The sequence below is a fragment of the Cyanistes caeruleus genome, chromosome 11 (genome assembly GCF_971803275.1).
Source record: "Cyanistes caeruleus chromosome 11, bCyaCae1.hap1.1, whole genome shotgun sequence".
NCBI lineage: Eukaryota > Metazoa > Chordata > Aves > Passeriformes > Paridae > Cyanistes > Cyanistes caeruleus.
Genome location: NC_141711.1, coordinates 8,436,844 through 8,464,267, shown reverse-complemented (window position 1 = coordinate 8,464,267; position 27,424 = coordinate 8,436,844). Strand labels below are relative to the sequence as shown.

The following is a 27,424-nucleotide window of genomic DNA, read 5'->3' as shown; positions in this document are numbered from 1 at the left end:
CCATGAATCATGGATGAAGTATTCCTACAAGGCAGCTTGGTCTCCACAGAGGTACCTCTGCAGTGGAGGGTGCAGGGTGCACTGAGGTTTTCCTCTCGGTTCAGCACAGGGAGGTGGTCCTGGCAGAGCAGGGTAATCTTCCCTCTCACAGCTGCACTGCAGGCAGGGGATGGAGGGGACGAGGGATTTGGCTGGCATTTGTGGACTAAGGATGACTAATGCTTCCCTGTCACTGACACATCACCGCTTGCATCAAGCAGGACCCTGGAGCAGCTCGGTGCAAACCAGCCCAGCGTTGGCGGTGATTTGTCGTAGTCATTAGCGCAGCGTGAGGCTCCGGCCACAGGCTCCTGCTGGGGGTGGCACTGTGGGGTGCTGCCTGCAGGGCCTGCAGACCCCTCTGGGACACCCTGGGCACAGCTCCCATGGGCACTGCCCGCTGAATGCCAGCATGAACCTGGTAGGGAGGCTGGGGGCAGCACGGCCGGCGGCGCAGCAGGCGGTGACAGATCGTATGCTGCAGAATGATTGATTTACTTATTTAGGACTATGTTCAGCAAAGGTTTGGATCCATGAGGTTGGGCTTAATAAGAGTTGGGGAGATGAGGCTATTACAGCAGCAGAGGAAGCCATCAGTGCTTCAGGCATTTGACAGCATTGCATTGAGGCATTTATTTAACCTGCTGCACAGCAGTGGGGCCAGCTCTGCTGCCAGCAGGGAGCCCCTTGTCCTGCCACCAGCTTCAGCCATGACCAGTTTCAGGTGCTGCATGGAGAGGAAGTTCAGGTCTGGAGGCTTTGGTCTAAACCCAAGCTCTACAGCAGCACTGCTGGGCACATACAGACCCTCACTGCAGCACTTTCTCAGTTATGCTTCAACTTTTGCTGCAGTGCACTGAAGGAAGGAGAGTTGTGTCATGGGCTTTGTGAATGAGGAGGACCATCCTGGCAGTAGAGCCACCTTACCAGTCACCCTAACCAATTCAGTAATTTGGGAGACCTGTGAAATGCCTGTTAGCATGCCTCAACACTAACTTGGACAGAGAGACTCAATTGAGTCAGTCACCCTGCATACCTTTGGTGTGAATTGGCCCAAACTCCATGTCTAGGCTTTGCTATGTACCTTCTGGATCCAGAGCTCTTGTCTGTCCTGGTCCAAAGTTGTAGGAATTGCCAGGCCTAATCAAGCCTGTGACTCCTGGGCTCTGAGAGGGGGAAGTGCCCTGCTGAGGGAGCTGTGGAAGGGCCCAGGCAAACAGCCAAAAGAAATCCCTGGGGAGCTGTCACTTCCTGGCAGCAGTGTTTGGCCTGGAGCAAACTTTGTCTCAAGCAAAAATACTATAAAACACAGTCATAAAACACAGAAATTGTTAGAAGGTCTTGAAAATCTCCCCATTTATGGCACTACCCAAGGAGAGCAGCCACTCCTCCTTTCAGCTGACTTGCTTGCAAGAAAGTTGGAGCCATCTCCTGCCTCCTCCAGACAGCTCTTTGCCTGACAGCAGCAGTTCTGATGGGACTGCCTGGCTCTCCTGCATGTCTCTACTCTGCCAGGACACCCTTTAGTTTAATTACCTCCTCTGTGTCCATTTACCACCAAATTTTCTGAGACTGTTTCTTGGCTGCAGCTGCCAGTCTGAATACTCACCTGGAAAACCAAACCAAACCAAACCAAATCAAACCAAACCAAACATCTATTAGAAGTTGTTGATACAGACAGATCAGGTGGGGAGTGCATCACCTAAGGGCTCACTAGGAGGAAGAACTTCACTACTTAAGAGAGGGATGTAGAACTGTGGAGCTGGAAGGCAGCTGTGGAAAAGAGACCTTCATCTGGAGGATGCTCTGTCTACCTGTGTGAGATGTCTGCAGCTCTGTCTAGTCTGCTAATATCCCACTCATTGGGTGGGTAGGAGAATAGAAAAATGAGTGTGAATAAATCAGAAAAGCTGGAAATGTAGGGTGTTATCTGCAAAGTGCAGGTGGAAGAAATGTGTTCTCTCTTAAAGACTTCCCACAGCTTTAATTCCCTTGTGTCTTTTCTTTTAATGTCAGTGCTTAAAAATAGGACTGAAGAAGGAATATAACATTTTTGCTAGTGTTAAGCTGGCAGCTAGTTAGTGCCGGCTACTTATTGTATAGGCCAAATTGCTCAGATGAGACCTTCTTTATGGAGGTGTAACATGGCTGCTGATCTCAGGAAGCAGGAAAATTTGGAATCTTTTATCTTTTTTACTTCTTAGGTGGCACAGTGACCTGTAATGCCTTAGCTTAGAGTAATGAGTCTCTTGTATCAGTGCTTACTCACCAGATAACAGCAGGTCAGTTGGGCTCCTGGTAGAGTTGGGGAGGCTTAAATAAGGACAAGCAATTCCTCTAATGGTCTCTGCTGTTCTCCTGGGGGAGGCTCACCTAGGATAATGCTGTCCCCTGCTGAGTGACCACTATCATCCTCTATTTTCAAATCTCCTTCTTGTACTTCTGTGGTTAAGAAGGATTTAAGACTATTAGCAAAAGGCAGTGTGCTGCCTGGGAGAGGTTTGGCCCTGTGAAATGCTTCCTTCTCAGTGCCAGTTGGAGATCTGTGCTCCTGAAACACCTAAACACACCTTTGAGAACCTCTGTAGGAAAGGACTCTGCATTTGGCAGCTGTTTGGTTTAGCTGCCTGCTGGAGCAGAGTCTGCTCATCTCTTCCAAGGATCTGGGCTGGGCTGGCTGGAGCCTGAACATGCTGCTTGCTTTTGCTGTGCATCTGATTTTAAGTTCAAAAGTTCCTGGTTTGGTGTGACCGACTGGGTGGTTTTGTGATGGACAAAGGGAGCAGGAGAGCAGCTGGGGTCCAGCAGTGGATATGCAGCAAGGCAAACCTGGGCTCAGATTCACCGGCTGAGCTGAGTGAGTTAAAGGCAGAGAAACTGGTGAGGGCGGGTGGAGAAAACGGGGACACTGTATCTCTCAGAGGCTCTCACCCCTTCCTCCACCAGTGGGTGTATTGGGTAAGCTGGTTCTTCCAATCTGTGTGATGGTTCTTCCTTCCTTTGTGTGATGAGGAAGGAGCACTGGACTGAACTGTTTCTCTGTTCTGTGCAGTGACTGGAGCTTGGCGACCCAAGGGGAGAGATAACAGAGGAATAAATCCTCCATAGGTGGGCAGTGCTTCCCTGCAAGGACATGCAGCCCCCTCCTGTCAAAACCTTTGGAGAATTAGTTTGATTTTAATTTAAAATGCACTTAAAAACCCTCAGTGTGGCAAGATGAGATTCCTCTTTTCACCTACCAGCAAACCAGCTCTTCCTATCACATCCAGCTCCTTTCCCATAGCCAGCATGTAGCACAGATATGCTGCAGAGCACAAATCCCAGTGGCTGTGGCAGAGGCAGGCAGAGCTTGTCTATACAGCCCCTGCTCTCTGCACAGTCTCCTCTGGCCAGTTCTGGACCAGCCAAGCAGCTCTTTTCACTGGTAGCATCGGAGGATGCCTTTGCCTCCTGCTGGCCAGGCACTGGCAGCACCCATTGGCATGAGCAGTTGCTGGAACTGCCAGTTCAGGGGTCTATAAAGTACATTTCTGGCACCTCAAGAAAATATATCCCTCTTTCAGAAAACTATATGAGATGGAGCAGCACCTTCTGTTTATGCTGCCTCCTGCCAGGCTTTTTAGCATTATTTATTAGCAGCTGGAGAAGAGCTCACAAGCCAGCAGCGCTTTCCCTTGGAGCCCTGGTCCATGCTGTCCCTCACCGTGGCAGGCTGCCCACTTGCCGAGTGTGTTTGCCTTGCTGTTCAGCTGTTTTAAGGCCCCGCTCACCAGATAGGATTTGGAGAGATTAATAATGTCTCTTTTCTGTACAATGTCCTTGACAAGCCAGAAATCCACCCATTTGCTGTTTTGAGATATTAAAATGATGACATGGACATCCACCCCCACTCACACCAGTTGGCCAAAGTGCTCTGTGCTGAAACTGCAGTGCTGGGTGAGTGAATTTGTGTGTAGCTTGGCACAGAGCAGCCCTGCTGACTTCCCTGCTTTGTTACTCAAACACAAACATCTAAACCCAGCCCTGGCACTGCCAAGGTGGCTGCTGCTGTTGGGTAATAAACCAGCATGCTGGGGTTCGGTGAGCTCTTTGGGCAGCCAGGAGCCTCGACGGATGGCAGGGCTTATTTGTTGATTGCCCTTCAGATCAGAAACTGGATGGCACCACAGGGAGCGGGAAAGGGAGGAAAGCAGTTCTAAATACACTGTAAGTGCCCCTTTGCAGGATTGGTGAGTGGGAAAAGCAAAAGCTGGTAAACTTGCTTGGGTTCCCCTTCCACAGAAGAAATTCTGCTTCGGCAGAGATGGGGAAATACTTGCTCTAATGAATGTTGCTTTATTGCTGGGGTCTTATAGCAGATTCTTACAATTCTTACACAGAAGTTTTTGAAAAATTTGCAATTGTTTAAAAATATGAGGGGAAATAATAAACAAAAAAGGAAGATGCAGAGTTGGAGTTGGCAGAAGCAGAAACCTTTCCTGTTGGTTATTCTTCCCTTAGGGCTAGTTTGCAAAAGGCATGGAATGAATGCTCTGCTTTTATTTCCTGCACAGCTGGGGGGGGATTCACCAAGCCCCATGGATGAAAGTGTCCAGCAGGGACAGGTTCCCCTCTCTGTGGCAGCCACAGCACCATGAAGCATCCCCGTGAGTCACCTCTCACTGTGCCACACGTTCCCATCCTCAGCAGCTGGTCTGGTTGGTGTGAGAGAGCAGAGAGGGTTGTGATCCCATTTATCACTTTGTTGAGTGTTTGGAACTTCACTCCAAGGTTTTGTGTGGCTCTGGTGTACTTTCCAAATGCCTGGGAGAGTGGCTGAGACACTGATGCACAGATGTGCAATGAAAGTATAAAAGCCTGTGCTGTCATTTTAGAAACGTGTGCTGTTCCCTTGGTTTGCCAAACTTTTACAATTATCGGAACACCTGCAGCCTTCCTGCAATCCAATCCTGGATGCTTTTTTCCTGCTTGCTCAGCTCGTTTCTAGCTGCCTGTCACCTGGGAGGTGCCCTCCCCAGCACTGCAGTTATTGTTCCTGGAGCAGCTCCTGGGAGCAGGGTGGGCAGCAGGCGGGGAGCTGGGGTTACTCCCTGCTTCCCTGGGGCATTTTGTGATCCTGGATGAAGGACACAAGTGACAGGCACAGCCAGTGATTAGTATGTAGAAATCTTGAATTTTAGAAAAGCCTAATATCTTCATGGTGACCCAGCTCCTTGTAGAATTGTGAGTGAAATATTAGGAACATTAAGGAAACAAGAAAGGTGCTGGAATTTTGCAGTGTAAGGGGCTAGTGTTGGAAGGGCAATAAACTCATCTGCAAAGCTTGTTTTGTTTTATGTGATATCACCATCTGTTTGCTTCCCCTTTGCATTTGTCCACCTGACACAGTCAGTCAGAAATATGAGCAGCTTGGACAGGGGGTGTTTTCCTCTGCGTTTGCAAAGCCTGGAGACCTTGGGCTTTGACATCCAAAAGAGCCTGGGTGATCTGGTGGAGATAGAGCTGAGCCTGAAAGGAAAGATTATCCCTGAACTTAATGAGTCAGACTCTTAGACCACAGCAGCTCAGACCTTTGCCATGCTGTGACTTTTCTGACAGGGTTGAAATTTCCCAGCATTTTCTGGGAGACCTTTTGGCCCAGCCACACGTGGGTGTCTCCTGGGCCATTCACCAGGCAGCTGCCCCAAAACCATCCTCTGCTCCAAGATGTGCTTTCAGGACATCTTGGCAGGCTTGAATACAAAGGGCTGGGCTGTCTCCACAGGGCTGGAATGCTCTTGTGAGGACATGACCACTCCATTGCCAGAGCCTCAAGCCCAGCACTGCTTGAGGGAACTGGCCATGAGAGATCCCCACTCAGGCTTAGACCACTGACCACTTTTGAAAATGAGAGGGCTCTGGTTTTGTTATCCAACCCTTCTTTTTGGAACATGAGTGATTTCTCATGCACATAGAGGTTTGTGATGCAAGTCTGCATTATTCACCCTACTTTGTTACAAAAGAATCATAAAATGATCTTAATGTAACGCGCACACAAAAGTAGAAGGATATTTGGATTGGCTTGGCTTGATGTTTTCTTTCCTTTTTTTTTTTTCTTCAGTTTGGCAAGTACTCTAAGGTTTTTATCCAGCTTTGTTCCCTTCATGTTATCTTTTTAGTTTTACACAGATCACTCCAAAATACAGAAGAATCATGTAAAACAAGAGAGAAACAGGCAACACTCAGGTGAAAACAAACCAAGTATATCAGGGTGTATTCTTCCAACCAATGTCTTTGGACCCATTTGGGGGTCTTCTTGACAAAGAATTTTAATTTCTATAGTTGTAGGTGTTATTTTCAGAGGTTTCCCCTCTGCAGAATGTTTTATTTTGACTGAAGAATATTGCCATGCAACATTTGGGCCACCAGCCATGAGAAGGCCCTGGCATGAGGGGCTCTCCTAAGGCACATCCAGAGCCTCTGGGTGTCTCTGATGCCTTCTGGTGGGCCCAAACTTTTATTTTTCTTATTGAGAAGCCTCTCAAGGGGGCACAAGAGTGGACTGTGTTGCTGAGTGAAGAGAAACACAAATAAAAACCACGAGAAAAAGGAATGGAGAATTGTTTTCAAGTCAAGTCTACACTAAACAAAATATTTGTGTTCCCTTGAAAATCAAAAACTCACTTGAATCAGTCCTCTGGCTGTAGACAACCTGTTTTGGTGAGGCTTTCTTTTTGGTTACCGGAGCAGAACAAATATACTCAGGTCATATCTCACTCCATGGACCAGGTAACAAGCCAGTAAAACCAATCAGTCCATTTCCAGGTGGCTTTTGATGCCTTTTAGCAGCAACCTGCCTGCCAGGAGCATTGCTGCTGCCCTGCTGAGAGCTGAAGTGCTGACTGCCTGGTGCAGGCACAGCTCTGCAGTGCTGTGGCTGGTCTGTCCTCTGGGCAGTGCACAGCCTTGCAATCATGTAGTAATTCAGTTTGGCAGGGGTGCTGAGGGCTCTCAGCTTGCTTGAGGCTTCAGGAGGTCTTAGTCCCAATCCTAAGCACTTGGAAACCTGTGTGTTGGAGGCCAAGCTCACTGCCCTCGAAATGGATGCCAAAGCCAGCATTGATTTCAGAGGACAAGTGTGGTTATGTTTGCTGCTGGCTTGGATCCATCTGGGATCAGGTGAGAAAGCCTGGCTGAAGCTGTCCTAGGTGGCTACTTTGCAGGCAGAGCATTAGTCTGGTGAAGCTAAACCTTGAGGGTCAAACCCTCAGCAGACAGGAACAGATGCAGTTGTTAGTGCTTCTGGAATAGCTGGGCCATTAATTATGAATGGAGCATGTGTACTTCCTACTTCCAGGGGACACGGAGCATAAGGGTGTCTGCCTTTATACAAGATGTGTACAGGCCCACAGTGAAATACAGCCACAGCTAAATGTTAATGCTCAGGATCTGATTTTTGGCTGTCTTCCTGCATTTCTGTTTGCAGATGTGAGGGGTTTTTTTTTGTGTGGTTTGATTTTTTTTAATCAGAAAAGAATTCCTGAAGAACAAAGAGCCTGAGAGCCCTCTGTGTACGATCTGAAAGCTCTCCTAATCAGAAAGGAGGGGGCAATAATTTAGAAGCCAGCCAAATAAAACTCAGGTGCCTATTACAAAGCAAACAACCTTGCAGTGACATTCAGAGTGGTCTCTTGCTTGCTGCAGAGAGAACAGTATCTGTGTAAACCTTCCAACACACACAGTTGAGAGTCACTTTTGTTGACATTGACCTAATGACGCTGGCCATTTGATTTGTTATAATTATAATGGGACTTTGATTAGTCCTTCTCAGTGCATCATAGTGAAGTCATGAGACTTCTGGACAGCCTACAATGGTCCTTGGCTGCAATACTGTGATTATTGGATGGTTAATTGCACCCAAGTACCACCCATTTAGAATTGCTTAAAGAAAATTAAAGCCTGGGTAATCAGTGGAATAAGCTTTTTATGTACTGAGAGCAACATAATGTTTGTTTTTTGTTATTACCTAACAAGAAATATACCAAAATACATGGAAAATGTAAATTATTTTATTGCCCAGGCAGTTGTTTGACAACTTATGGAGCACTGTTGTCTGCTGATGGCAGAGAGCAAGAGGGTATTCAACAGGTGCCTGTGGCCCCATGAGAGTGAGGCAGGGGAAAGCCCAGCTCGTGGAGAGGCTGCTGGAGCCCAGGCAGGCTGTGTGCCCTGAGGAGGTGCCTGTGCTGCCCTGCAGAATCCCAGCACCGAGTGGGGGCTCATCAGTGGGGTCTGGAGTTCACCTGGGGCTCACTGGCCTTGGTGCATGCTATGAGTGGACTGTCAGGGCCCTGAGGATTTTCCAGTTGCTTCTGTGGAGATGGGAATCTTCAAGGCAGCCTCATTAATTCGGGATTAGGCAGGAAGTTACTTTTCCAGAGCCTGTTGCTCGTGGCTCTTTTGCCCCTTGTTTGGATAAATCTGTGTGTGATAGATCTCTTAGGCAAAGGGGGATGTTGTACCTGTCCAGGCAGGTTTTAATCCCTCCTGCCTGTGTGTATGTGATATACTCCCTTCTCTTTTGTTTGTTTGGGGTTTTAAATTATTTTATGTAGTATTACTGAATTGATGTATTTGTATGATTTTACAATCAGAAGTGTCCAGAGTATTAATTACTAGAAAACCACATGAGAAAATTGGGCTTTTGTCCCGACATTCTTATGCTAATGTAGCAAAAATAATCATATTTAAACATCACTAACTCTAAAACAAATTTAAATTGGGACCATTGAAATTCACCTCCTATTTGTGTCAAGGGCTCCAAAACATCTTTTCTAAAATACAAGAACTAACATAAAAGCCTAAGGCTTCTAAAAAGTAATCTCTTGAAAAATAATCTGGATTTCAGCTGGAGGTTGCTAGGGATGCAGTGAACCTTTTAGCAATGAGCTAAGCAACCCTGAAAATTAGGTCTATAGTACTTGTATCAACAGATTTGCTAAAGAAGTTCAATTTCATTATCATGACAACATTTTACAAATAAGTGGTGGAGCTGTACAGAGAAGCTGAGGCTGTGCAGTCCCACAGATGAGCTGGAAGCAGCTGGTGAGCCCCCAGGATGTGGAACCCCCAGGCTGTGGGCTGGGGAGCCCAGAGCCCACAATGACAACACAGGAGGGACATGCTCAGCCTCCATCCGTGAGCAGATGCTCTTCTGCTGCCCTTCTCTTTTGGAGCAGAAAAGGGGCAGAGAGCAGGACACAGCCCTGCCCTGTAGGGCTCTGGGGACATCTGATGAGATGCAAAAAGAGCCCCCAAGAGCCCACACCAACAATTTTTCCTGCAAGACTTCCCCTTGTCCCTCCAGTCTTCAAAACCCAGATGCTCAGGTGGAGTCCAGAGGTCCAATCTAAAGGGCTGAAGTGACAGAATCTGTCTCATCCTCAGGTAAATTGTTCCACTGTTTCACTAATTAATTAATTACCTTAATTGTTCTGTACCAAGAACAATTTTATTTCTCTGTAGAAATGCCTTTGGTTTCCAGCCATTGGATCTCAGGATGCCTTTGTCTGCCAGATTAAAGAGCCTCTTCTTATTACTCCTCTCTCTGCAAAGAGAGGATTTGCTGATCACTCTCGAGTCACCTCTTAGCCTTCCCAGGGACAGACTAAATGGATTGCATATCTGTAGTTCCCCACCATAAGGGATGTTTATCAGCCTCCCATTCTTCTTGCTTTTGCCTGCAGAAACCCCTCCAATTTGTTCTTGTCCTATTTTCCAGCTGGGTGCAGCAGGGGCTTGTGCAGTCTTTCATGTCTTCTACCACAGCTGAAGAGCTTCTGGCCATCCCCTGAGCCTTTCCCTGCTCTGTGCATGACAGGGCTGGCTGAGCTTGTCCTCAGCTGCTGCTGTGTCCAGAGGGAAGCTGAGCCCTTAATCCCTCTCTGGTGTCCACAAGAAAAGGGGATGGGCAGCATGGAGGGGCCAGTCCTGAGCTGGGTTTAAGTCTGTCCTGGCCACGGGGTTCTTCTGCCTCCAACTTGGCATCTGCCTGGCTCTGCAAGAAGAAAAGGGAAGTCCTGAGACAGGCAGGTGTGCTGGGCTGGGGAGGAGGGACAGGAGAGCTGGGGAGCTTGGCTGTGCTGAGAGTCTGCTCACACAGAAGTTCACCAGCTCCAAGTGAGTGTAATTGTGGAGACAAAGTAGGAGCAGCCTGAAAATCACAGGGATGGCAAAACATCCTGCCGAGGAGAAAAGGGCCTTTCCGAGGTCCTGATCCAGTGTCCGTGTGTGCTGCGCTGCCGTGTGATGTGTGAGCATGCAGCCACTCTGCTGCCAGTTAGAAATGAGAAATTTCAAGGGCTATTGAGCACTCTGTGAATTTTCACAGTGGCTCAGCGCAAAGTTATTTAGCACAGGTGTTTTGGTAATTGTGATGCATTGGGAAAATTCACAGTGCTCAATGGCCCTCAAACTTCCACCTGCTTGGTGTGGTGGTTAAGTATTAGTGCAGTGGATTATAGGATAAAATATGCAGGAGATACTTGCTGGCTGCAGGACTTTTTCTAGTACTGGTTGTACTTATTCTACGATGGGTTTGTTTATCTGATGTGTATTAGAGGGCAGAAAGTTGGCTTCAGTGGCTCTGAAAGTTGAATGTTTTACACCTGATGGATCTACATCTCCTCCACAGCTCAATCGAGAGCTCCAGGGAGAGGAAAGGGGTCTCTGGACCTCATGCCTGGCTGTGCTCAGCAGCACCTCTGGAGATCCATTCTGGGGCTGCATCACTTCTGAAAATGCCCTACCTGAGGTCTGGGAAAGGGGAGAGGAAAGTAGAGGGGCCTCTGCCCACACTTTTCTAAATGTGTGCAACTGTACAGGGGCTACAAGTCCTGGTAAGTTCTCTTTTAATTGTCACTTTCCAGGTCACCTCTGTGCTAGGAGGGGCCCTTTGGGAAGGATGCTCTATCTGTCCTTTCATGCACAAATGAATTGGTGAGGCATTTTTGCAAGGATGTGATATGGCCAAGTACAAAGGACCAGAAGAAAACCTTAATTTTACTTAAGCCCTGAAACACTCAGACAAACACAAGTGCTGAAATGATGACACAGGCCATTATTACAAAGTAATTAAATAAGAAAATATTGTTTTCTGCTGTCTCCTAAACTGAATTGTTGGACTGATCCTGCAAGCTTTGCTTGTTTTGCTGTGCCATGGATGGGCAGCTAAACCAAAATGACCTGTGGAAATGTGGGATGGCTGAGATTTTTGGCTGCTGCAATTAGCACTGCAAAATTATTTTTCTTTTTTCTTTTTTGTTTTTTGTTTTTGAATGAATATTAGCAATTTGACTCCCCTCCTGCCCCAGTTCTCCTCTCATATAAACACACAGAGCTGACTGGCTTTGCTCCTCCCAGTTCACTCCATACATTCACCCCAAGCCCAGTTATCATGGGAATGTGCCTGCATACAACCATTCAACTGAAGCTTTCAAAATCTTGCCACCTGCAAGTTTCTTAGAGACAAAAAGCTGATGTGCAACTGGAGAGTCAAGACATGAAATACAAGTAGGCTTAATGGATGGATTTTATTTTGAGCTCATTGTAATATTTCAAAATTCCTGTTTCTGACAAGGTTTCAAAAGGACATCGCTTCCCCACCTTCTCCTCAGTCTCCTCTCTCCCTCTCACACGATGGTTTTTAGTGTTATTAACATGTAAATTAAGCTCATTTATATAAAGTAACATCTTGACAGGTTGACAAGTGTTGCATGTGGCACGAGTTTGGACTGAGAGGCGTTTCTGTTTCCACAATTGTTATTATTCCCTGGAATGGAAACACGGCTATGAGCACTGTTGTCTTTATCCCAACCTGGAAATGAAGCTCAAGATAAATTTGGTCCACAAAAGCCCAGCCCCAGCCCCCACTAGGGATCAATAAATCTTTACAGGCTTTAGGAAATTAGCATAATTATAAAAAAGCACCAATTAGGAGGACAAGTGGTGATGCAGTTTCCCCCCCAGGTCAAGCCCCTTCTCTGGAGTCCCCAGCTCAGCACTATTTGTACTTTGTCCATGAAAAATATCTTGAAGAGCTGTTCTCAGCCTTGGTTCCCAGGAAGAGCCAAGATAGCATGGGGCCCTGTACCCTCCAGGGCTTGGAGCTCTGGAATTTTTGTCTTTCAGCCTAGGGAAAGGCCATGGAAAAGTGCTGGCAAAAATAGCCACCAATACAGTAGACTACAGAACTACAAATATATGTGCCAAGAATACAGAGAACATAGAAAAGAAAAAAGGCAAAACCCCAGAGGCATCAGCAGCAGTGGTTGGGATGCTTGTGCTGCATTTTAGCCTCAGTTCCCTTGGCACAGAGCAGCTGGGAGCCCGTGCTGGGTGCAGCCAGCAGTGTCTGTGCAGGGTCGCTCCAGGTCCTATAAAAGCCACCAGAGGATCTGCTCAGCTGATGCTGCTGGAATCATGTTTGGACCTGTGTGTTGCATAGCAACCCTAAATTATTAGAAGAACCCTCAAAAGGCTATTAATGCTACTTATGCATAAATACACTTTGTCTTGCTCCCGTTTATGAATTGTTTTTATGCTGTTTCTCAGCCAAGTGAAGCCTTTCATCTTCCTGAACAATGAAACTCAATCTGTTTGCAGAAGGCTTGTGGCTCAGTGGCACAGCAGCTGTACCTGGTCTTTTCTAGGGCAAACTCCTTGGGTTTTGTTAAAAGCAGGACTTGTTGCTTGTTCCTCACTGCTGACCAGCCTTAGCTCCCACTTGTGAAATGGGTTTCCTGACAGGCATTACGAGGTTGTGTTTACAGGTGTGAGAGTTTCCTGCATGGATCCTCATTCCCAGATAGAAAGCTTATTTACAGGTCATCTGTCTTTGCTTCTTATGAAAGAATCATCCCTGAAAGCAAGAGATGTATTTTGCCTTTTTCTCCTAGACTTTGAAAACTGTCAGTACTAATTTAATTAGTTGATGCATAATCATGGGTTATAATTTCCAAGTCTAATGTATTATAATATTGTTTGTACTGATTTGATGATTAAAGGACTTGTCAGAGACTTTGTTTCTTTTCAAAAAGAAAAGGTATTTATCAACCTTAAAAAATCCAACAAAACAAAGGCTTTGTTGTTATGCAAATGAGACATAGCAGATTAGGGAGGTTTATTTTACCTGAACAGGTATTTATGGTTATTTTCTGTATTATTTTTATTGTATTGTGTTTTTATTTTATCTTCTGCAAAATGAATTCTTGCCAGGCCCAGCTCTGTCATACAGCCTGTGGCTCTGCCCAGCCTTGACCCATGCTCATGTCCACCCACAGCCTCTGCTGCTTTACCTGAGAGCCCCATCCATCCCCAGGAGGGCTCTCCCTGGCTCTGTGCCCAGCAGTGGAGTTTCTCAGAGCTTCTGCAGCTGACCCTGTTTTGCACAGGGCTGTCTCTCAGGGGTGTTCCCCATGTACTGGTCCTGCTGCAGGTTCCAAGGATGCTCAGGGCAGGCACAGGGGGACTGTGGGACACACCACCAGTGGGTCAGCCTGTGCCTGGATGTAAATCAGTGTGTCCAGGGGCAAAAGGCCCGGTTTGGAGGCTGAGGGAGCCCCTTGATGATGCAGGTGGTTGATGATTGGTGGGTGTGATGCTGCCTGGCAGAGGTGCTGTCATGCCTGAGCTGATGGGTCTTCCCCAGCTGCCCTTCTCATGGACCACAGAGCCCCCACCAGCATTTTACCAAAGCCCACTTTATTTCTCCAATCTCCTAGCAAGAAGGAACATCTCCACATCAGAGTTGGACTGAAGATCCAGCCAGTTGGAATGGGAGTAAGCAGCACAGGGCAGGAGGCCTCTCTGCTCTGAGCAGGATACTGTGTAAACCCTTCTGTTTTGGGGGGATCTGCTTTATTTTGCATATGGTGTCCTCCAAGAGATGTCCATGTCTGCAGGCTGCGTGTCTGTTCCCTGAAAAAGCAATATATTTCTCCACCTTCCTGCTGGAGCCCTCGCTGTCAGTTTTCTGCTGCTGGGTGAATGACCGTGTGTGTCTGTCATCAATTCCATAGTCTGTTATTTAAATTACAAAGCTCATTCTTTGCATCAGCATATGCACAGCAAGTTAGCAATCTATGCATAAAGTCCCAGCAGGCAATGATTGTCTCCTAAGGAAGGCAGAAGGAAAGGCAGCCCACTGGATTGACAGAAATATCACTGAATTCAGAGTTGCTCCTGGAACAATTTGGTTTTCTTTCAAAGAAAGACGGCATTAACACGGTTGCAACTGAGCATAGGTGAGCACAGCGCTGAAAATTAGGCTCCAAACACAATTACAATGTGGTGTAAAAGACCCCCAGTGTTATCAGCTTGTTTATGACCTTAGTAAAAACAAACCGCAGGCCTGAAAAATTATGCTAATTCTGCTTTGATTTACAGCAATGATAACCAGCAATGTGCTGCCAGAGCTGCCTGATGCGTGAGCCCAAGGAACCTGCATGGATCTCAGGGGGCTTTCTGCAATGTTTTTCCTTAATGGTTCATTAAGATTTGGGTTCTGGCTATCATAACTCCCACTCTGGGTATCTCCTCCAGCCGTGGGTAGTGTGAGCTCGCTGACTCATCGTTACTAGCAGGGAGAAAGTGGGTGTGGAGATCTGCACCCTGTGCAGTGGGGTATCAATGATTCAGGTGAGATGGCAAAAAAAAATGTTATTTTCTTTAATTGCAAGCCATAGCAGGGCTGTTTTCTCCTTAGCTTGGGCAGTGGCCAGGCAGGGAGGCCGAGGAGACTGTTGTAGCCCATTCTCCTCTGTGGTGTGGTTTCTGCAGGACACTGCCAGCAGACAAGTTTAAGCTGTGCTGGCCGTTCCTCAAAGCCTAGAGCTGCTCTGAGACCTGTCCCCTGCTCCACCAACATGTCTGGGAGTGTGGTAGAGACACCAAGGGCACCTCCACTCCTCCAGAAGTGCTTAACCACCTGGATCTGGGAGCTTTCTGTGGATAAAAAGTCTCTTTTCACAGAAAATGCTATTTACACTTTCAATTGTTAAAAAGGAGTTACAATTCAAAACTGAGCCCTCCCAGACCATTCCTAGGTGTCCTCTGAACAGAGAGTTTTGAGGTCTGGCTGATGAAGCTGTCAGGGTCTGAGGTGTGTGTACATCTCTTTTATGTCTGCACACGCACCTGTGCCTGCATGGGCAGGGAGATGTGCCAGTGGGGGCCCTGAGCTCTCTTGGGGTGCTCCAGGAAAGGCAGGGCTGGGGCTGGGCTGGAGCTTCAGTGAGCAAATCACTCCAGCAATGTCACCTCAGGGCACCCCAGCAAGCTTCCCCTGCATTCCTGCCCAGTGCTGAATTTGCAGTGCTGCCCTAAGCACAGTTCATGGTCACTTGCCTCTGTGGGGTTCAGCTGTGTTTGCTCTTGCTCAAATAAATCAGAGGAAACAGCTCCTGCCCTGGAGATCCCCCAGTGACCCTGGATGGGGAGTATTGTCCCCTGGCCAGGCTGGTGCAGCGGAGCCCACTCGCCCCGGGGAGATCTGAGCACATGGACAAGCCCCCCCCAAAATGTGAGTAATTTCAACCCCTGGAACAATTTCTGGATCCCTGGTAATGGTCTGTCTCCTTGCAGCAGAATGATTTGGGAAAGGCTGCCCTTCATTCTCAGGCTTTCAAATTATCTTTTTTTTTTCCCCTCAGACAGAAGGATAAAATAACAAAAAATTAGTGCGATAACTTTCGTTGTTTGGAGGTTTATGATGCAATATATATTGGCTGGTGTGAAATTTCCCCTTGCTGGGTGTAGCCCCTGTGTGCTTTTTCAAGCAGTCTCTGAGCCATAGTGTTACAATGGCATGTCTTAATCTAATGAGTTTAAGCACAAAGAGTTATTATTTCTAAAGGAATACACGCTATAAAGTGCTATCAAACTTCTATAGATATTATTATAACATTGGATGAAAAGCATTAGAAAAGGCTGAACTCTCACCTGTGAAGAGGCACATAATACAAATCAACAGAGCTGCATTTCTTTACCTCTTTATTGACTCAGAAACATGCAGCTTGTAGGAGTCCTTCAGGATACCTCCCCATTCACAACTCTGTTTTATTTCCAAACACCACTAAAGGAACAGTTTTTTCCCTTCAAGGTAATTGCATAACTTCCTTCTGTTCCACACTAAAAAAGCACCATGCACATCAGTGGACTACAGAGCATATTTAGATATCTCTTACCCTTCGCTAATGATGTTTAGTAGATCAATCAGGGGGAGAGTAATTTATTTTTTTTCTTCCTTATAGAGGATCTTGATCTTTCTCTGAGGGGAATGACCTTGACTTGATAATGCAGCTAAACAGGGAAAGCTGTTTTGCTATTCAAACTGAATTTAGACTAGGTAAATAAATAGCAGGCAAAACAAGAAATCTTTTCCCTTAAATAAATGTAAGATATTAAGATCTGGCTTTGCAACGATTTTAGTCTAATACACAGCTTGTTGAGAGGTGGTATTTTGCCTGTGTCTCTAACCTTGAATTTTCCATTCATCTCTGTGGAAATGCTTCCTTTTTGCTACACATTTTGTGCATGCAAAGAACAATTTAAAACTTACATGGCATGGTCAATCACAGATATCTAACTGGCTCTTTGGAAAACATGAATTGTACTGCTTTTTGTTTTTTGTTGTTTTTTTTTTGTTAACACAAACACAAAACAAGTCAGTGGCACCACATTAATCATTCAAGCCGATTGGAAAGTCTCCAAGCACCAGCTGAGTTAAAAAAAAACCCCAACAACTAAACAAAAACCCCACACACTTTGATAAGAGCCAACTGGGAATGAGATTCTTTTTTTTCCTCTAAGTTTCAAAAAGAACAACAACAAAAAAACAATTCGAAGAATTGGCAAGCAAACAAATTGAACTATCATAGCTGGTTGTAAGGGCCATGCTTTGGCTCTGGAGAAACAATTCATAAATATTCATTAGCCTGGGGAAACATCAAAAACAGGATTAGACTTGTTCGTGGGAGTTCATCTTTAGGGTCAATGCTAGGGTGAAAGAGCCAAGGCAGGCAAATTGCAGTTTTATAACGTATTTCCTGGGACAGACAAGATCTGCAGTCTTCTCTCTTAAAAACAAAAGGAAAAGCAACCTCAAAAGAGAGCAAAAAAGCCTTTTCAGTTCCTCGCACAGCAGAGATGCTGTCTGAGCTCAGGCACAGCCGGCAGGTCCCCAAGTGCTGTGGCACAGCGCTGGCTCTGGCTGTGTCCCCAGGGGCTCTGTGTGGCCTGTCCCCACATGCTGGCCTGTCCCCACAGACCATGGCACTGCTGCCATGCTGTGTTTGACACTTCTGAGGCTTCCTCATCCCATATTCATTGCTGGCGTGCAGGATGCTCCCCGGGCTTGGTGCCTGTGGTGTGCTGCAGCTCTGTACAGAAATTGGGGCTTTACTGAAGGAAAATATCCCACGGTTCTGAAGCTGGCAGGGTCGCTCCTGGAGTCCTTCCACACAAAGTCAGCGCACAGCAGAGAGCTAATGAGCTCAAACAGCAGATAGGATGGGAAGAGTCCACAATGCTTCCAGGAACCAGCCCCAGCTTGCCGGGGGAATAGAAAGCTGTGACCTCTGGCAAGACGGCCAGGAGCATGAAGATGTCCATATGCCACCTGCCCCAGCTAGAGGCTGAGATGAAGAGAAGTGAGTCTCAGGGAAATGCAGCCAGGTCCAGATGACAACCCAGTACTGTAGGACTTGGAGCCACTGCCTTCCTCTGCTTCCAGGGAAAAGGCTGTTCTTCTGTTTACTCCTGCATGCCTTGGTTGCCTGTTTGGAAGGTGACATTGATACGCCTGTTGCCAAATGTCTGTGTAATTCCTTAGCAATTGCTCTCCACTGCTGGGATGGATGGCTGTGTGCTGCCATGAGACACACACTGGCATTAGTGGCACCCTTGTGGAATCTCAGTGAGCCCCTGTGCTCATAGGAAAAGAAACAACAGCATGACTAGAAACAATGAAAAATCAGCTCCTCCACTTTTCTCTCCATGGCAGGATGCAAAGTTAATCGTGTTTTAATGCCTCCAAAGCAAATGGATACTGAATTCTAGTGACTTTATCCATCACCAGTTCAGGACAGATACACCATTTGTGATTTCTACGCTTAGAATCTTACAATCATGCAATGGTATCAGGTTTGTGTGTCAAGCTTTTGATAGCAGGGGGCTACAGGAGTGGCTTCTGTGAGAAGCTGCCAGAAGCTGCCAATGTCTGATAGAGCCAAGGCAGACTTGCCACTGGCCAAGGCTGAGTCCATCAGTGGTGGTGGTGGATGGTGGCAGCGCCTCTGGGACAACATGTTTAATAAGGGCAGAGAAAACCAAACCCTTGCACAATTGCAGCTGGAATGAGGAGGGAGCATCTGTGAGAGATACAGCTCTGAAGACAGCAAGGTCGGGGAGAAGGAGGGGGAGGAGATGCTCCAGGCACCAGAGCAGAGATTCCCAAGCTCCAGATATCCTGCCTAACACCCACCCAGCACAACCTGAGGAAATTTAATCTTGTTGCTTTTTACTTGGGAGAAGAGATGAACCCCTACGTCATTCGGGCTTGTTACAGCCTCCTTTCAGAGAAGGATAAAATCTCCCCTAAGCCTCTTCTTCTCCAGGCTTCCCCAGTTCCCTCAGCTGCTCCTCATCAGACTTGTGCTCCAGACCCTTACATTGCACAGGAATATGATCCTTAAAACCTGGTAGCTGGGACAAAGTGTTGGACCCTCTCTGTCATTGGACCAGTAATTGGAATTGCAAAACACTTCACAAAGTGTGGGTGAGGAACTCCAGTCTAAGAGTCTTGCCAGAAATTGCACCAGTTGTGCTGACAAATAGGGCAAGGATGAAGCTGAATTTAGGAAAACTGTAGCTATTAATATTTTCTGCTTTGCTAGAAGTAAAAAACAGTGGAAGTAAATTGGTTAGTCTGCAGGATCCAGCTGCTAAATAGCAGCTTTCCCAGTTCCAGTAGGAAATGTTTTGCCTTGTGGTAGTTGGGATACAGTAATGCCTTGCATTTTTGTTCTCTTCTATATCTGCAGAGTCATTTCCTCCATCTTTGCAGTTACTTCTGTCATCTCTTGTGCCTTTTAATATTCCACAGTAACTCTCAGGTGAAGCACCAGAGGCTGAGGGGAAATTGGGCTTTCTCTACTGGAGCCTCTTTGTGCAGGTTTTCTGTTTGCTGATTACTATCTTGAACAAGCAGAATCCTGACAAATGAAAGGGGGTAAGGGGCTGCTCCTGTTGAGCTTTTGTACCTTTTCCAGGTTGTTTTCCTCTGCTGGCTGGGTTACAGAGATACAATCACAAAGCTTTAATACTCTTGCTTTGGGGTGAGGGATTTCTAGCTCTGCAAGGTGGATTTCACTGAGCTTGATGATGTGGGAAGGCAGAGACTGCAGGACAGGCTGTGCAGGGCTGCAGCTCTTCCCCATTATGATTGGAGCTCATCACCTGCTGGGTGAGGATAACGCTATAAGGAGTGACCAGCCACAGTATGGCAATGCAAAACAACCCTCTGCACTTCTGTTGGAGGGGATTTAAAAAGATCCTCTGCAGTGGGTCATTCTGAGCCTGGGTTTTATCCCAGTCCAGGTGTCTTACAGGTGTTTGGGTACGAGGGTCATGGGAACAGCATCTCAACAGCCTGGTGGGATCTCCTGGTTTTGGAGGGCATACAGCTGCTGTTTTCCCTTCATGCATGGTCAGGCATTCCCAGCTACAAACAGGGATTCTGAGCCTCATCCCTCCCTGCTCTGTGCTTTAGTCTCTTGCTGTTTCCTTTCTCTTGCCCTGCACTGATACTTCCTTCACACTTCTGCTGGTCCTCGATCACCAGCAGCCAGGGCATTGCAACTGTCTATATTTTAACTTAAAGTGAATGGCATCTTTTCTCCTGGCAACAAGCTGCTTTGCTTTCTTCCCCTCTCCTTCAATAAAAAGTGACAAGTGCTCCTTCACAGAGCAGTGCAATCAAAGGAGCCGCTCACAGAGATCTGTCAGAAAGTTGTGCACTCTCTGCAAACTGTTTCACTGTGGGACTGCTTAAATAGAGTTCACATCCTTCCCATCTCTCTCCCTCGTGTGACAGTGCCTTGCACCCTTTCTGATGATATCAGAGCTTATCTCATCACGCCTTACCTGAATAATCAGCTCTGGGTTTTTGAAACCATCTCAGCGGGACTTCTTTGGCTCTGCAAAGCTCTGCAATGTGGTAGATGCAGCTGAGAGCTGCACAGAGGGCTCTGCTCCCTGTTCTGACACCAGCAGCCTGCTAATTGCTGGGTCAATATATAAGGAGCTTTTCTAACCGTTTCAGGATGCACTGATGTGCGTCTTCAACAGTGGTTCAGGCAATCACAGACACTCTTTGGATGGAGGGTCTCATCTTGCTGAGTGCCAGCGCTGCCTAGCAGCAAGGGAGCCTCTCAGCAATGCTGCAAATCAATAATGTCTCTTCTTCTCCTCCAAATTCCCTGGTGCCTGGGAGTTTACCTCTCCCATCTCTACCTCCAGCAGTGTTCCTCAGCACTGATGAGCATCTGTTACCCACTGTCTCAGTGCCAAGCTTTTGCCAGTGTGTGTTGGAGGCACCTTGGTTGAAAATGCTGCTGTTCCTGGTCACAAGCTGCTGAGGATCTGTGTTACCCAGGTCAGCCCCACTCTCAGAGGGAGTGTTTGTCAGGCTCCTTTTGGGCTGCAATGGCAGCCTTTGCAGCGTGGCAGTGGATTCAGCAGAGACTATTGCAGGTGGATATGGCTGTGCCCCTTTGCTCACCACAGTGGATATGGGCAGGACATAAGTGTGACATTAAATGCATGATTAAATTCCACTCAGGGCAAGGCTGCCTTTTGTACCCTGGCCTTGCAATTAGGAAGGGGAAGGATTGCCACAGCCATGTGTGCTGGCACAATCCAATTCCTGGTGTGGAGACGTTGGCAGGAGAGTCTGGCACTACTGCTGACGGAGTAATGCAAAGGTGGATTTTTCATCTGTGTTCCTAGAGATGATCCAATAATGTGCACTGAAATCCAGAATTTCTAGGAAGGCATTGCTCTCAATATTTCTTTGGGTTGGTTTTTTTTTTTTGTTTTCTTATTTGTATCTACAGTATTGGCATTGTTTAATTCCAGCTGGCAACTAAGAACCACATCACTTGTTCACTCCCTGCCCTCCCAAGTGAGATGAGGAGGAGACCTGGAAAAAAGGTAAAACTCATGTGTTGAGATAAGAACAGTTTAATAATGGAACTAAAGTCTAATAGCAATGTTAACAACAACAATAACAACAACAACAAAATTGTTGTTGTTGCTGTTATGAAAAGAATATAGAGAGTGGAATAAAAACCAGGATGATTTTATTTCAAGTGATTCACAGTACAGTCTCTCCCCACCCACAGATGGATGCTCAGCTTGTCCCCAAGCATCAATCAGTGGTTCCTCCCAGTTAACACACTGAGCATGTGGAATATCCCCTTGGCATGTCCATGGCTGTCCCAGCCATGCTCCCTCCCAGCTCCTCATGCAGCTCCTCACTGCCAGAGCATGGGACACTGAGAATCCCTGATTCAGAGTAAGCACTGCTTAGCAACAGTTAAACATCCGTGCATTATTGACATTATTTCCTGCAAAATCCAAAACACAGCCCTGTACCAGCTTCTGAGAGAAAATTGACTGTATACCAGCTGAAACCAGGACAAATATATTTCAGTGAGTTATTACCACCATTGTTAGGTTATTTTTTATGCTGCTAATTTAAATGAATATTGCTTTATCGAGCATAGATGTACATTGGTATGAGCAGTAGGAAGCTCAGAAAACTACTTTGCGAGTATTCTCCTTCTGCTGCTGTGCTAATGAAACTGAAACACTCTTCCTTGCAGTGGTCTGTGCAAGATAGCTGGACATTTTACATTTTGTAATTAGTTTCTAGATGATTATCTATTAATATTTCATGCTTGATTCCATGCCAATGTCTGCTTTTGGCCAAGGTCTTTTTTGACCATCCTTTTTTGCATATTAGTACCAAGCTTCTGAAGAAAACACTGCTTTTGCTGAAATCTGGGAGACTGCACTTGCTGAGCAGACTGAGGCAATTTGGGAATTTCAATAATTACTCCTTCGTCCCCAAAAGTCTGCTTATACAGCACATAAATGTGAACTAACCTTTAGGAATCCTCTGCCGCTCTGACACCTAATATCAAACTTACACTTTGCAACAGGACAGAGGATGTATAATTTATGAGCTAGTGAAGTATCTTTAATTAAACCAGTATTTTCTAAATTTTGGCTGAATTTAATTCTAATCTAACAGAAAGAAGCAATCCAAGTCCAGCTGAGGTTTTCCTTAAATACCACCCTTGTTATCTGGGAGACTTTGAATCAAGTAAGATAGATGGTTTTAATTTCCATGTTCTCAGTGTAACACTTGGGGTCAATGTTTGCATACTTATCATAGGCAGTTTACCACTGACAACCACTGTAATTGTTCAACTTTTCCTTGGTGAAGACCTGATTGACTATTATGCACTGTATTTATTTTGTCTCACACTAAAATATAGATGATTGATTATTCCATTATTCTATTGACCAAGGCTGTAACAAGGTGTGACAAATACGTGCCATTACAGTCCATAACCAGCTGTGGAAGGTGGTGCAGTCAGGTAGGAGAATTTTAATGCACATGAATCTCTGGAAAGCCTTAGCAAACTTTAAGGACACTGTATTTAAAAGACGTTACCTGAATTAATCGTATTCATTTCTGCTAGGTACTTGCTAAGGTTGAAAAAAGAAAATAACAGGTCCTGATCTGGAAAGCTTAGACTGTGATTGAGAGTCCATGGGAGCCAAGAGAAATTCTTCCAATGAGTTCCTGGGTTTTGGCAGGGTCCTGAGGATAATCCTGTTTACTTCACTGAGAGTTGTGTCAGCCCTGAAAAAAAATCTCCATTTTTTAACTGCATTAAAATGTGCAGAGAAAGAAGTGTCTTCTGTCACTGATGTAGCACATTAATGTGAATTATATGCACATATCAAGGGGAAAGAGAAAAATCCTATATTTTAAAGCTCTTTATCTGCAACTTGGTCTTTGAAATGTATAATTTAATTATCTTTAAACTGCTTTGTTCCTTCTTAAAATAAATAATATTTAATTTTCCTTTTAAATATCACGCATTGATGGACACAGCACTGGGGACTGTGGCAATGAAATGGTGTTGAACCAGCCACTGGAAATTAGTATTAATAAACAATGCATTTGCTACCAGTCTGTCATATTAATTAGTCTTCAGAATGTGTCAGAGCTTTTCATTTGTATTTAACATTGCCTGAGCTTACCGCCAATTAAATACAATGTTGTTATCAACTCAACTCACACGTGATTACATTGGATTAATGTAGTTCTTTTCTTTGATCCACTATAATTAAAAATCAGAGTTGTGATTTTAAACAAGTGTAAAAATATAATCAGTTTGTATATGCAGCTGCCTTTTTCTTCTAATATACTTTAATAACATTCACCTCCAAGGAACAGCTGTGGAAGCCCTGGGCCCTATTTAGCAGCTCAGAGGAGACTAGCATTTTGGAATTGCTGGAAGAAGCCCTTTGTGAGTCCCTGTTCTTGCCCCCTGTCCAGATGTTTCTGATGATGTTTTGGAGTGAGACCTGGGACCCTTCAGCCCCCAAATCCTCCACAAGAACTCACCAGATGCAAGCTGAAAGAAAATAGTGCCTCTAAACTCCATACTGTTTCCCTTGAAGCCTGATGGCTGCTCCATGCCTGGGGGGGCTCTGATGGCTGGGAGCACCAGAGGGATGTGCTGTGCATCCTCCTTCCCCCGCTGCCACAGAGCCCAGGGCCATATGGAGACATGGCCTGGTGTAAAATGGGCCACTGTGACTGCTGGGTGGATGTCAACACCTGTGTGACAGCCCCAGAATAACCAATCTACCCAGCCTTGACTTTTGAGGCTCCAGTGTTGCACTGAGCTTGATTTTGCCACCTGCCACCCAGCAGGGGTAAGGGACAGACAAAATGCCACCACTCAAAGCAGAAGGATGCTGTTTCCCATCACTTCCCACTTCTCTGCTGCTGACAGACAGGGCTCACCCAGCGGAAAGGCTGGAGGAGGCTGCTCCTCTGCTGGAGCAGATAGAAGTAATTAGTCAAATCACTGCGGCGCAGAGAGGGAAGCTGGCCCGTCTCTGCACCACAAATGACTCATTGCACAACAACTTCAGAAAAGGGGTCTTTTTCCCTCTTCTCCTTTGAGCAGGGAAACAGAGAGATGAGTTTTTCAAAAGGCCACCAAGGCTTTTATTTGAGAGCTTTGTCTTCCAGGTCTCCTAGGACCACTGAGAAAGTCATGACCTGAATAAATGTCATCAGCAGTCACTCTGAGAGGGATGGAACCAAGAGCATTTCTGCCTCTTGAGGGAGCGTAGCCATGACCTGGTGAGCAGCTGGCAGATAGCTGGTGACTTGTTATTCACCAGCCTGACAGACCTTTCATACCACGTGTGTCCCAGCGGTGCTGGGTCCTGTGGGAATAAGGCAGCCCCCACCTTGTCCATACCAGCCATGTGGGGAGTGCACAGCAAGGACATGCAGCCCCTGCAAAAGCACTCCTGGCTGGAAGAACATCTCCCCAGCAAGAAGAAACAGAGAGAGACCTACTCTCTTACTTTTTACCTCACCTGTGAGGAGCAGTCAATGCTGTGCCTGCTGAAACATGCTCAGCTCAGCTGTCTTGCCCACTGCTGTGCTCCACCGGCTGCCGCTGCAAAGGGCAGAATGCTGCAAGAGGCGTTTGCCTGTCCCACCATTCCCAAAGCTCCCCCCATGTCCTTCCTCAACCATTTCCAAAGCAGAGGAGCAGTAACTAAGCAAAAAACTAGAGCTGAATGAGTGGAAGGCAGTGAAAGATGAGCCACGCCTTGCTGGCCCCTCGGTAAGTAAGGCAGTGTTCTGCTGAGGTAGTGCTCTTTGTGCACATAATAAGTAGCCTTCCTGTGAGATGAAACCTCAGGCTCCTGATTCAGCTGATATTTATGGCAAATTGTTGACCTATTGCAGTTTATTCAGGATTTTTCTTGTCCTGGTAGAGTGGCTCTAACAGTGACAGATTTGTCATTCTGTTTCTAACAAATATGCGGCTGAAACTTGTACCTTGAAGCATCCCAGATAATAATTGCTTCTGTGCTCCACAATAACACTCTGTGTTTATAGGCAAGGAAAAGAATTAATTTAATATTAATAAGATTTAATATAGCCAGTGCTAGCTTGTGTCACAGAATAACTCATAGGGACAATTTTAATTTCACCTGACGTTTATATTGATGATTTCTCTCCTGGGCTGGAACCAGAGGACAGTGTGGCTGCACCCTGGGCAGTGAGAAGGGCAGCCCTGCTAACAAGAAGTGGCTGTGGGGAAAGTGTTCAGGAGATCCACTTGTCACCTGGAAAAATTTTAAAGGAGAAAGCAGGAAAATGGCCCTTCTTTCTGTTCACCTTGGGAAGGAACAACTGCAGAAGAAGTCTCCTTGCCTGGGTGTGATGCAGTGGGTTTGATGGATTAAATGCCGCTTTTTTAGAGTTTTTCCTGCTTTACTGTAGCATGAGCAAAAGGACATTTCTTATGTCACTTCACACAAAGAGGAGATGTGTCAAATCATAGAGCACCACGCTGGAAGTGACCTCAAGGATCACCTGGTCCAACATTTTTTGGCAAAAGCAGTGTCAGACAAGATGGTCAATCACCCTGTCCTGCTGAATCTTAGAAGTGTCCAATGTCAGGGAATCCAGCACTTCCCTGGGGAGATTATCCCACTGGCTGATTGCTCCCACTATGAAAAATTTTCTTCTTGTGTGTAGTTGGAATCTTCCCAGAAGTAATTTGTACTCATTATCCCTCCCTTTTTCCTGTGACTCCTGTGAAAAGGGAGTCTCTGTCTTCTTTGTAGCCACCCTCTAAATAGTGGAGCATGGATATAAAGGCCTTCTCAAAGGCTTCTTTTCTCAAGGCTGAACAAACCCAGTTCTCTCAGCCTTTCCTCGCATTGCAGCCCTTCCCAGTCCTTGGCTCACCTCTGCAGCCTCTCTCTGGACTCTCTGCCTGTTCACATCCTTTTTATGTCACAGGCCCAGAACAGAGAACATATTCCAGGTGTGGGCCAACTAGTACTGAGTGAAGTGGGACAATGACTTCCTTTTGTCTGCTGGTGATGCCCCTGTTGATGCCACCCAGCACCCTGCAGTGTCCCTTTGCTGCAGCCATGCACTGCTCACTCACACTGAGCTTGTAATGCAGTGACAAACCAAATCCTGCCTTGTGCTTTGCCACCTGTTCAACCCAGCAAGAGGCTCTGATCAAACCCCTCCTCTGAGAGTTTCTAAAAGGCTTTTATTAGCAGTGAGATGCAGCCTGCAGGGACCTGTCACACTGATGTTTCCCTGACAGGGGTCAGAGATCAAACAAACTTCCTCAGTGATGTATGTCCAAGTTGTCTTTCATATCCTTTCAGAATCCTTTGGCCTCACATTTCATATCACATTAAGGTTTTTCCAAAATACTTACGTTTGAGATGGAACTCAGGCTGAAGCTTGTACCAGCCTGGAGGTGAGCACTGCAGTTTGCCCAGAAGTCAGGAAGAGCATCCTTGTCTGCCATGGGCTGGATTGCCAGTGCAGCTCAGCCTGCATGAGTGAGGATGCTGCAGATAGCTGAGGTCTTGGGAATTGCTAATGAATCCAACTGCTCTGCCAGCAAACTATCCTGGGTCCCCCACTGGCTGTGTAATTAAAATGGGGACTGTATGGGTGTGAAGTTAATGCTGTATACATAATGTATCTGTCCCAAGGTAAGCCTTCACATCTGTTCTCTGTAAAAGTGTAAGTGCAGGATATAATTGAGTGAGTGAGAAATAGTTTGAGTGGAAAGCAGTGCTGTCCACCAGCAGCTCAACCCATGCCTCACTGCAGAGAGCAGTGAGTCTAACCAGCCAGAGTTAGAGCTGGCATAAAAGCAGGCTGGAGGCGCTCCTGGTTAAAAACATTCATGGCTTAGATTTTAAATTTTTCCACTTTATTTTGTCATTGAGGACAAAGAGAAACCTCAGCCTGTTAATGCCACCAGCTCTCCATTTCACACTGACGTTCCTAGGGATAGCAGAACTGCCTGTAAAGTGTCTGTCACCTAATGAAAATTGGAAAAAAACCTCTTCCAGGCTTCTGCACACCCCTGTCACTCATAAATAAATTGTTACCTAACCCTTGTCTGCCCACCTCTTCCTGCTGCTGGAGCTAAAGATGGAGACAAACTTCCCTCAACAACTGCTGCTCATCTGG

General features: G+C 46.3%; 1 protein-coding gene across 6 annotated transcripts in view; it reads left to right on the top strand.

Annotated features, from left to right (window-relative positions):
• Positions 1-27,424, top strand: part of LOC147650976 (uncharacterized) — a 233,620-nt gene that overhangs the window by 196,372 nt on the left and 9,824 nt on the right. For 3 of the 6 annotated variants that reach the window (XM_086846069.1, XM_086846064.1, XM_086846066.1), the window contains 3 exons: positions 21,214-21,288; positions 22,394-22,465; positions 22,674-22,742. In XM_086846069.1, the coding sequence (XP_086702195.1) occupies positions 21,214-21,288; positions 22,394-22,465; positions 22,674-22,742 (216 nt within the window). Of the gene's footprint in view, positions 1-21,213; positions 21,289-22,393; positions 22,466-22,640; positions 22,743-22,847; positions 22,965-27,424 lie in introns of those variants that run through there. The other 3 variants (XM_086846068.1, XM_086846067.1, XM_086846065.1) reach the window with 3 other exon arrangements.